Raw genomic sequence first — 11982 nt, forward strand, 5'->3', positions numbered from 1 at the left:
AGTGGTGGTGTGGTGACTAGCTGTGGTGATTCTGGTTCTGGGCCTACTGACATGGCTAAATCCTGGGCTGCTGTAAGGCTGTCTGTAAACCTAATGAATGTTGCAGAATGTATCGGTTCATATTAGTGTAACACATACAGAGACACACACCAGGCCCTGGGATGAGACTCCAGCACTAGACTGTAGTTCTACTGCCTAATGGTGGACTGGAGATATCTACAGTATTACAATACTGTACTGTGTATCTGGACATGATGAAATCCTCGCAGTAATCAATCTCTGCATCCTGTAGTTTTCAGATGGAGGATCCCTAGGCCATCATGTCAACGCTGTCTGTTGTAGGGAAAGAAAGGTGCCAGTCATCAATTATTCCACTGGAGGGAGACATCTGTAGAAGGATGGAACCATAGAAATATTTACATTTACATTTAAGTCATTTGGCAGACGCTCTTATCCAGAGCGACTTACAAATTGGTGAATTCACCTTATGACATCCAGTGGAACAGCCACTTTACAATAGTGCATCTAAATCATTTAAGGGGGGTGAGAAGGATTACTTTATCCTCGCCTAGGTATTCCTTAAAGAGGTGGGGTTTCAGGTGTCTCCGGAAGGTGGTGATTGACTATATTCATCTGCTGTGTAGAATGTAGAAAAGGCACATTTTTCTGTTGTGTATCAATCAAATCCATTGAGTGATCTGATTCGGCTGTCCTCTAGTTGGACTACAATTTTCAGCTTAAGTTGACTACAGCGTTTCCGCTGCAGTCATTTTAGCTGTGGCGCTGCACCACACCAAAATCGTTGCTGCCACGCCTGTAATGGTTTTCTTCCGTTGAAGGAGAGGACCAAAGCTCAGCGTGGTTAGTGTTCATCTTATTTAATAATACATCCAAACTGAACACTTCAATTTACAAAAACAACAAATGTGAAAACCGAAAACAGTACCGTGTGGTGTAAAACACAGACACGTTAACAATCACCCACAAACAAACAGGGAAACCCAGGCTACCGAAGTGTGATTCTCAATCAGAGACAACTAACGACACCTGCCTCTGATTGAGAACCATACTTGGCCGAACACAGAAAAACAACCTAGACACACAAAACATAGAATGGCCACCCAACTCACATCCTGACCAACTAAAACAAACAATTAACACAATAACTAGGGTCAGGGCCCCCCACAAAAATGTAACATAAAACAAATATTTCTGCCGAGGCGAACTTTGAAGAGGCTAGAACATTCTACATTCACTTTTCCTCTTCAAGCAAAACGAGTCGTGACGAGAATCTATGTACAGTTGAGGTTGGAAGTTTACATAAACTTAGGTTGGAGTCATTAAAACTCCATTTTCAACCACTCCACAAAGTTCTTGTTCACAAACTATAGTTTTGGCAAGTTGGTGAGGACATCTACTTTGTGCATGACACAAGTAATTTTTTCAACAATTGTTGAGACTTATAATTAATTTATAATTCACTGTATCACAATTCCAGTGGGTCAGAAGTTTATATACACTAAGTTGATTGTGCCTTTAAACAGCTAGGAAAATTACAGAATCTTATGTCATGGCTTTAGAAGCTTCTGATAAGCTAATTGACATCATTTGAGTCAATTGGAGGTGTACCTGTGGATGTAGTTCAAGGCCTACCTTCAAACCCAGTGCCTCTTTGCTTGACATCATGGGAAAATCAAATGAAATCAGCCAAGACCTCAGAAAAGAATTGTAGACCTCCACAAGTCTGGTTCATCCTTGGGAGCAATTTCCAAACACCTGAAGGTACCACATTCATCTGTACAAACAATTTCCAAACGTACAAACAATAGTATGCAAGTATAAACACCATGGGACCATGCAGACATCATACCGCTCAGGAAGGAGACGCGTTCTGTCTCCTAGAGATGAACGTACTTTGGTGCGAAAAGTGCAAATCAATCCCAGAACAACAGCAAAGGACCTTGTGAAGATGCTGGAGGAAACAAAAGTATCTATATCCACAGTAAAACGAGTCCTATATCGACATAACCTGAAAGGCCGCTCCACAAGGAAGAAGCCACTGCTTCAAAACCGCCATAAAAAAAGCCAGACTACAGTTTGCAACTACACATGGGGACAAGATTGTACTTTTGAGGAAATGTACTCTGATGAAACAAAAATAGAACTGTTTGGCCCTAATTACACATTATGATTTTTCAACGCCGCTACCGATTATTGGAGGACCCAAACAGAAGCCGATACCGATTAATCGGCCGATTATTATATAAATATTTGTAATTATGACAATTACAACAATAGTGAATAAACAATGAACATTTTTATTTTAACTTAATATAATACATCAATATAATCAATTTAGTCTCAAATAAATAATGAAACATGTTCAATTTGGTTTAAATAATGCAAAAACAAAGTGTTGGAGAAGAAAGTAGAAGTGCAATATGTGCCATGTAAGAAAGCTAACGTTTAAGTTCCTTACTCAGAACATGAGAACATCTGAAACCTGGTGATTCCTTTTAACATGAGTCTTCAATATTCCCAGGTATGTTTTAGGTTGTAGTTATTATAGGACTATGTCTCTATACCATTTGTATTTCATATACCTTTGACTATTGGATGTTCTAATAGGTACTTTAGTATTGCCAGCCTAATCTCGGGAGTTGATAGGCTTGAAGTCATTAACAACAGTCATTAAGTGTTGCTGGCAAATGCAGGGAAGTGCTGTTTGAATGAATGCTTACGAGCCTGCTGCTGCCTACCACCGCTCAGTCAGACTGCTCTATCAAATCATAGACTTAATGATAATATAATAACACACAGTAATATGAGCCTTAGGTCATTAATATGGTCAAATCCGGAAACTATCATTTCAAAAACAAAACGTTTATTCCTTCAGTGGAATACGGAACCGTTCCGTATTTTATCTAACGGGTGGCATCCATATGTCTAAATATTGCTGTTACTTTGCACAACCTTCAATGTTATGTCATAATTATGTACAATTCTGGCAAATTAGTTCGCATGAGCCAGGCTGCCCAAACTGCTGCATATACCCTGACTCTGCATGCAATGAACGCAAGAGAAGTGACACAATTTCCCTAGTTTAATATTGCCTGCTAACATAAATGTATTTTAACTAAATATGCAGGTTTAAAAAAATATACTTCTGTGTATTGATTTTAAGAAAGGCATTGATGTTTATTGTTAGGTACAGTCGTGCAACGATTGTGCTTTTTTCGCAAATGCGCTTTTGTTAAATCATCCCCCGTTTGGCGAAGTTGGCTGTCTTTGTTAGGAAGAAATAGTCGTCACACAGTTCACAACGAGCCAGGCGGCCCAAACTGCTGCATATACCCGAACTCTGTTGCACAGAACGCAAGAGAAGTGACACAATTTCCCTAGTTGAAAGAAATTCATGTTAGCAGGCAATATTAACTAAATATGCAGGTTTAAAAAAGATATACTTGTGTATTGATTTTAAGAAAGATATTGATGTTTATGTTAAGGTACACATTGGTGCAACGACAGTGCTTTTTTCGCGAATGCTCTTGTTAAATCACCCATTTGACGAAGTAGGCTATGATTCAATGATAAATTAACAGGCACCACATCGATTATATGCAACGCAGGACAAGCTAGATAAACTAGTAATATCATCAACCATGTGTAGTTAACTAGTGATTATGTTAAGGTTGATTGTTTTTTATAAGATACGTTTAATGCTAGCTAGCACCTTAACTTGGCTCCTTGCTGCACTCGCGTAACAGGTAGTCAGCCTGCCACGCAGTCTCCTCATAACAGGTAGTCAGCCTGCCACGCAGTCTCCTCGTGGAGTGCAATGTAATCGGCCATGATCGGTGTCCAAAAATGCAGATTACCGATTGTTATGAAAGGTTGAAATTGGCCCTAATTAAATCGGCCATTTCCATGAATCGGTCTAACCTCTACTATGGACCATGTATAGGCTGTGTGCATGGTCCAATATGTTCAAATATTGTTTTACCAATATGTTATTGGGCTTATTTCTGGAGTGGAAATGATATTTTAAATGGTGTCAGCATCATGGCATTTTTGTTGTTCAGAAATGTGGTGGGTCGTCTCTTCGTTCGCTGGACTTTATCCTGCTGACTGCCACAAATGTCCCAACTGAATTTGGTAAAAGGGCTTTTATGTACTCTGCGCCATCGTCTTGGAACACCTTACAAAATACTTTTAAACTGGAAGAACTTGTCCCGATTGGTGTTTTTAAATCACTGATGAAGGATTTTGAGACTGATTCCCTGACCTGTCAATGTTTTTAATTTGCTGTTTTTGATTTTGTTATACTCTTGTGAATTCTATGGTTTTCACTAGATTACTAGTAGTTTTTCATGTTGTTTGTCTGTAATTTTTGTAATGACTTGGTGCTGCCTATCTTGGCCAGGACGCTCTTGAAAAAAGAGATTTTAAATCTCAATGAGCCCTTCATGGTTAAATAAAGGTGAAATAATTTGTAAACATTTTTTTATATTCATTCATTTTGGAGTACAATGTTCTCAGTCATTCTACATACAAACGATCTGGGAGGTCATTTTTATGTAGAAGGACCAGGAAGCAGCCTTCTACCCTCCACTGCTACACACTTTTCCAGAGGATAGAACAATGTGATTAGTCAGCCAGTGACACCTCCAGGCCACTGACCCAGAGTTGTAGTGGATTTACCTTTGACTTTTGGTCATTTAGCAGACACTCTTATCCAGAGAGACTTGCAGACAGTGGAGAGGTGTGTAGGCTGCTATTCCTGTCTGTCTGTCTGTCTGTCCTGGTCTGGGGTCTGGTCGTCTGTCTGTCTGGTCTGGTCGTCTGTCTGGTCTGTCTGTCTGTCTGGTCGTCTGTCTGGTCTGGTCGTCTGTCTGTTTGCCTGTCTGTCTGTCTGTTTGCCTGTCTGTCTGTCTGTTTGCCTGTCTGTCTGTCTGTTTGCCTGTCTTGTCTGTCTGACTGAGTGTACTGTGCTGTATTCTGTCCTGCCAGAGGGAGGAGGAGGATGGAGATATGGATAGTTATCAGGTAAACTGTATCTCCTCAGTCTGTTGCTGCTGCTGCTGCTGCTGCTGCATGGATGGTGCTGCCTCCTACTACAGCGAGGGTAGAAATATTCACATAACTTATGGAAAACCTTGGAATTGTTTTAGATTTCCCAGAAATGTTCAACCCTAACTACTGCTGATGATGATGAGGCACGATGGATGGAAACCAGCTTCTGGTCATGTGCTTGCAGACAGTGGATTCCACTAAGAAGGGTGTGCAGGGGGTGGGAAACAGGAGACAGGAGACTAGAGGAGTAGGAGACAGGAGGCTAGAGGAGTAGGAGACAGGAGACTAGAGGAGTAGGAGACAGGAGACTAGAGGAGTAGGAGACAGGGGGCTAGAGGAGTAGGAGACAGGGGGCTAGAGGCGTAGGAGACACGAGGCTAGAGGAGTAGGAGACAGGGGGCTAGGGGCGTAGGAGGCTAGAGGAGTAGGAGACAGGAGGCTAGAGGAGTAGGAGACAGGAGGCTAGAGGAGTAGGAGACTGGAGGCTAGAGGAGTAGGGGGTAGGAGACAGGAGACTAGAGGGGTATGGGGGTGGGAGACAGGAGACTAGAGGAGTAGGAGACAGGAGACTAGAGGAGTAGGGTGTAGGAGACAGGAGACTAGAGGAGTAGTGGGTAGGAGACAGGAGACTAGAGGGGTAGGAGACAGGATGCTAGAGGAGTAGGAGACAGGAGGCTAGAGGAGTAGGGGGTTGGAGACTAGAAGGGTAGGAGACAGGAGACTAGAGGGGTAGGAGACAGGAGGCTAGAGGAGTAGGAGACAGGAGGCTAGAGGAGTAGGGGGTAGGAGACAAGAGACTAGAGGAGTAGGGGGTAGGAGACAGGAGACTAGAGGAGTAGTGGGTTGGAGACTAGAGGGGTAGGAGACAGGAGGCTAGAGGGGTAGGAGACAGGAGACTAGAGGAGTAGTGGGTTGGAGACTAGAGGGGTAGGAGACAGGAGACTAGAGGAGTAGTGGGTTGGAGACTAGAGGGGTAGGAGACAGGAGACTAGAGGGGTAGGAGACAGGAGGCTAGAGGAGTAGGAGACAGGAGGCTAGAGGAGTAGGGGGTAGGAGACAAGAGACTAGAGGAGTAGGGGGCGGCAGGGTAGCCTAGTGGTTAGAGCGTTGGACTAGTAACCGGAAGGTTGTGAGTTCAAACCCCCGAGCCGACAAGGTACAAATCTGTCGTTCTGCCCCTGAACAGGCAGTTAACCCACTGTTCCCAGGCCGTCATTGAAAAATAAGAATGTGTTCTTAACTGACTTGCCTGGTTAAAAAATAAAAAAAAAATAAAAAATAAAAAAAAAGGTAAAAATTAACTTGTAAGTCGCTCTGGATAAGAGCGTCTGCTAAATGACTTAAATGTAATGTAAATGAGACAGGAGGACCCTCCGTCCTACCACTCCACAGTGCCCTGGTGTCTGTCTGTCTGTCCCTCCGTCCTCCCACTCCACAGTGCCCTGGTGTCTGTCTGTCCCTCCGTCCTCCCACTCCACAGTGTCCTGGTGTCTGTCTGTCCCTCCGTCCTACCACTCCACAGTGCCCTGGTGTCTGTCTGTCTGTCCCTCCGTCCTCCCACTCCACACTGCCCTGGTGTCTGTCTGTCCCTCCGTCCTCCCACTCCACAGTGCCCTGGTGTCTGTCTGTCTGTCCCTCCACAGTGCCCTGGTGTCTGTCTGTCCCTCCGTCCTACCACTCCACAGTGCCCTGTTGTCTGTCTCTCCCTCCATCCTACCACTCCACAGTGCCCTGGTGTCTGTCTGTCTGTCCCTCCGTCCTCCCACTCCACAGTGCCCTGGTGTCTGTCTGTCCCTCCGTCCTACCACTCCACAGTGCCCTGGTGTCTGTCTGTCCCTCCATCCTACCACTCCACAGTGCCCTGGTGTCTGTCTGTCCCTCCGTCCTCCCACTCCACAGTGCCCTGGTGTCTGTCTGTCTGTCCCTCCACAGTGCCCTGGTGTCTGTCTGTCCCTCTGTCCTACCACTCCACAGTGCCCTGGTGTCTGTCTCTCCCTCCATCCTACCACTCCACAGTGCCCTGGTGTCTGTCTGTCTGTCCCTCCGTCCTCCCACTCCACAGTGCCCTAGTGTCTGTCTGTCTGTCCCTCCATCCTACCACTCCACAGTGCCCTGGAATCTGTCTGTCCCTCCGTCCTACCACTCCACAGTGCCCTGGTGTCCGTCTGTCCCTCCGTCCTCCCACTCCACAGTGCCCTGGAATCTGTCTGTCCCTCCGTCCTACCACTCCACAGTGCCCTGGTGTCTGTCTGTCCCTCCGTCCTACCACTCCACAGTGCCCTGGTGCCTCTCCCTCCATCCTACCACTCCACAGTGCCCTGGTGTCTGTCTGTCCCTCCGTCCTACCACTCCACAGTGCCCTGGTGTCTGTCTGTCTCTCCGTCTTACCACTCCACAGTGCCCTGGTGTCTGTCTGTCTGTCCCTCCGTCCTACCACTCCACAGTGCCCTGGTGTCTGTCTGTCCCTCCGTCCTCCCACTCCACAGTGCCCTGGTGTCTGTCTGTCTGTCCCTCCGTCCTCCCACTCCACAGTGCCCTGGTGTCTGTCTGTCCCTCCGTCCTACCACTCCACACTGCCCTGGTGTCTGTCTGTCTGTCCCTCCGTCCTCCCACTCCACAGTGCCCTGGTGTCTGTCTGTCCCTCCGTCCTACCACTCCACAGTGCCCTGGTGTCTGTCTGTCCCTTCGTCCTACCTCTCCACAGTGCCCTGGTGTCTGTCTGTCTGTCCCTCCGTCCTCCCACTCCACAGTGCCCTGGTGTCTGTCTGTCTGTCCCTCCGTCCTACCACTCCACAGTGCCCTGGTGTCTGTCTGTCTGTCCCTCCGTCCCCCCACCCCACAGTGCCCTGGTGTCTGTCTGTCCCTCCGTCCTACCACTCCACAGTGCCCTGGTGTCTGTCTGTCCCTCCGTCCTACCACTCCACAGTGCCCTGGTGTCTGTCTGTCCCTCCGTCTTACCACTCCACAGTGCCCTGGTGTCTGTCTGTCTGTCCCTCCGTCCTACCACTCCACAGTGCCCTGGTGTCTGTCTGTCCCTCCGTCCTCCCACTCCACAGTGCCCTGGTGTCTGTCTGTCTGTCCCTCCACAGTGCCCTGGTGTCTGTCTGTCCCTCCGTCCTACCACTCCACAGTGCCCTGTTGTCTGTCTCTCCCTCCATCCTACCACTCCACAGTGCCCTGGTGTCTGTCTGTCTGTCCCTCCGTCCTCCCACTCCACAGTGCCCTGGTGTCTGTCTGTCTGTCCCTCCACAGTGCCCTGGTGTCTGTCTGTCCCTCCGTCCTACCACTCCACAGTGCCCTGGTGTCTGTCTGTCCCTCCGTCCTACCACTCCACAGTGCCCTGGTGTCTGTCTGTCTGTCCCTCCGTCCTACCACTCCACAGTGCCCTGGTGCCTCTCCCTCCATCCTACCACTCCACAGTGCCCTGGTGTCTATCTGTCTGTCCCTCTGTCCTACCACTCCACAGTGCCCTGGTGTCTGTCTGTCCCTCCGTCCTCCCACTCCACAGTGCCCTGGTGTCTGTCTGTCTGTCCCTCCACAGTGCCCTGGTGTCTGTCTGTCCCTCCGTCCTCCCACTCCACAGTGCCCTGGTGTCTGTCTGTCTGTCCCTCCGTCCTCCCACTCCACAGTGCCCTGGTGTCTGTCTCTCCCTCCATCCTACCACTCCACAGTGCCCTGGTGTCTGTCTGTCTGTCCCTCCGTCCTCCCACTCCACAGTGCCCTGGTGTCTGTCTGTCCCTCAGTCCTCCCACTCCACACTGCCCTGGTGTCTGTCTGTCTGTCCCTCCGTCCTCCCACCCCTCAGGTTTAACCAACACACTAACTTCCTTCCTGTCTGCTTCTCAACCCACCACTGAAGAGCTGCTGCAGGAGACTAGTTGCACCACACTCAGACACATAACCACCGCATGGCTGCTTCCATGCATGACTCATTCAGCATGACAGGGGAGTTGAGCTCAGGAATGGGGGTGGAGTGTGCATGTGTGTGGTTGTTATGGTGCTGGGTGGGTGGTGAGATCATGGTGATGTTTTCATCAGCCAGCAGTACATTAAAGGCTCTGAGCCTGGGAGACATTCCATTTCCTCATAGAGTTTGGGACTTTTTTTCAATAGACTTTGAGAAAGAGGATTAAGTTTTGACTTGACCCTTAGGGCCTCACACTGTGGCTCCTCACGGAGGTCATGTGGGGTCGACTGGGGTAAGGAAGTAGGAGTCTGCCGTTCAACGTCCTGTAATGCTACAGACCACTGAACCAGACCCTGGTAATGCTTTGTGTCTGATACTGGAGTCCTGCTGACACTGATGCTGTCTTCTGTTGGCCTGCAGGAGGAGGACCTGAACTGTGTGAGGGACCGCTGGTCTGAGGCCCTCATCAAACGACGAGAGTATCTGGACGAGCAGATCAACAAGATCATCAACAAACAGGGTGGGTCCCAGGTCTGGCCTCTACAGCTCCACTCTGTATCAGTCCTGTCTTCATTCAGTATTCTGGACTCTACAGCTCCACTCTGTATCAGTCCTGTCTTCATTCAGTATTCTGGACTCTACAGCTCCAGTCTGTATCAGTCCTGTCTTCATTCAGTTTATTCAGTATTCTGGACTCTACAGCTCCACTCTGTATCAGTCCTGTCTTCATTCAGCATTCTGGACTCTACAGCTCCACTCTGTACCAGTCCTGTCTTCATTTCTGTTTATTCAGTATTCTGGACTCTACAGCTCCACTCTGTATCAGTCCTGTCTTCATTCAGTATTCTGGACTCTACAGCTCCACTCTGTATCAGTCCTGTCTTCATTCAGTATTCTGGACTCTACAGCTCCAGTCTGTATCAGTCCTGTCTTCATTCAGTTTATTCAGTATTCTGGACTCTACAGCTCCACTCTGTATCAGTCCTGTCTTCATTCAGCATTCTGGACTCTACAGCTCCACTCTGTACCAGTCCTGTCTTCATTTCTGTTTATTCAGTATTCTGGACTCTACAGCTCCACTCTGTATCAGTCCTGTCTTCATTCAGTATTCTGGACTCTACAGCTCCACTCTGTATCAGTCCTGTCTTCATTCAGTTTATTCAGTATTCTGAACTCTACAGCTCCACTCTGTACCAGTCCTGTCTTCATTCAGTTTATTCAGTATTCTGGACTCTACAGCTCCACTCTGTATCAGTCCTGTCTTCATTCAGTATTCTGGACTCTACAGCTCCACTCTGTATCAGTCCTGTCTTCATTCAGTTTATTCAGTAATCTGGACTCTACAGCTCCACTCTGTATCAGTCCTGTCTTCATTCAGTTTATTCAGTATTCTGGACTCTACAGCTCCACTCTGTACCAGTCCTGTCTTCATTCAGTTTATTCAGTATTCTGGACTCTACAGCTCCACTCTGTACCAGTCCTGTCTTCATTCAGTTTATTCAGTATTCTGGACTCTACAGCTCCACTCTGTATCAGTCCTGTCTTCATTCAGTATTCTGGACTCTACAGCTCCACTCTGTACCAGTCCTGTCTTCATTCAGTATTCTGGACTCTACAGCTCCACTCTGTACCAGTCCTGTCTTCATTCAGTTTATTCAGTATTCTGGACTCTACAGCTCCACTCTGTACCAGTCCTGTCTTCATTCAGTTTATTCAGTATTCTGGACTCTACAGCTCCACTCTGTACCAGTCCTGTCATCATTCAGCATTCTGGACTCTACAGCTCCACTCTGTACCAGTCCTGTCTTCATTCAGCATTCTGGACTCTACAGCTCCACTCTGTATCAGTCCTGTCTTCATTCAGTATTCTGGACTCTACAGCTCCACTCTGTACCAGTCCTGTCTTCATTCAGTATTCTGGACTCTACAGCTCCATTCTGTATCAGTACTGTCTTCATTCAGTTTATTCAGTATTCTGGAGTCTACAGCTCCACTCTGTACCAGTCCTGTCTTCATTCAGCATTCTGGACTCTACATCTCCACTCTGTACCAGTCCTGTCTTCATTCAGTTTATTCAGCATTCTGGACTCTACAGCTCCACTCTGTACCAGTCCTGTCTTCATTCAGTTTATTCAGTATTCTGGACTCGACAGCTCCACTCTGTACCAGTCCTGTCTTCATTCAGTTTATTCAGTATTCTGGACTCTACAGCTCCACTCTGTATATCAGTCCTGTCTTCATTCAGCATTCTGGACTCTACAGCTCCACTCTGTATCAGTCCTGTCTTCATTCAGTATTCTGGACTCTACAGCTCCACTCTGTATATCAGTCCTGTCTTCATTCAGTTTATTCAGTATTCTGGACTCTACAGCTCCACTCTGTACCAGTCCTGTCTTCATTCAGCATTCTGGACTCTACAGCTCCACTCTGTACCAGTCCTGTCTTCATTCAGCATTCTGGACTCTACAGCTCCACTCTGTACCAGTCCTGTCTTCATTCAGTTTATTCAGTATTCTGGACTCTACAGCTCCACTCTGTACCAGTCCTGTCTTCATTCAGTTTATTCAGTATTCTGGACTCTACAGCTCCACTCTGTATCAGTCCTGTCTTCATTCAGTTTATTCAGTATTCTGGACTCTACAGCTCCACTCTGTACCAGTCCTATCTTCATTCAGTTTATTCAGTATTCTGGACTCTACAGCTCCACTCTGTACCAGTCCTGTCTTCATTCAGCATTCTGGACTCTACAGCTCCACTCTGTACCAGTCCTGTCTTCATTCAGTTTATTCAGCATTCTGGACTCTACAGATCCACTCTGTATCAGTCCTGTCTTCATTCAGCATTCTGGACTCTACAGCTCCACTCTGTACCAGTCCTGTCTTCATTCAGTTTATTCAGTATTCTGGACTCTACAGCTCTACTCTGTATCAGTCCTGTCTTCATTCAGTTTATTCAGTATTCTGGACTATACAGCTCCACTCTGTACCAGTCCTGTCTTCATT

At 47.2% G+C, this 11982-nt stretch overlaps 1 protein-coding gene across 1 annotated transcript in view; it reads left to right on the top strand.

Moving 5' to 3' along the window:
• LOC135519809 (kinesin-like protein KIF13A) overlaps nucleotides 1-11982 on the top strand; it is a 107785-nt gene that overhangs the window by 70100 nt on the left and 25703 nt on the right. The window contains exons 23-24 of the mRNA XM_064945021.1: nucleotides 5011-5046; nucleotides 9401-9500. Coding sequence (XP_064801093.1) covers nucleotides 5011-5046; nucleotides 9401-9500 — 136 coding nt within the window. The remainder of the gene's footprint in view (nucleotides 1-5010; nucleotides 5047-9400; nucleotides 9501-11982) is intronic.

The sequence above is a fragment of the Oncorhynchus masou genome, chromosome 29, assembly GCF_036934945.1.
Source record: "Oncorhynchus masou masou isolate Uvic2021 chromosome 29, UVic_Omas_1.1, whole genome shotgun sequence".
Taxonomy (NCBI): Eukaryota; Metazoa; Chordata; class Actinopteri; order Salmoniformes; family Salmonidae; genus Oncorhynchus; species Oncorhynchus masou.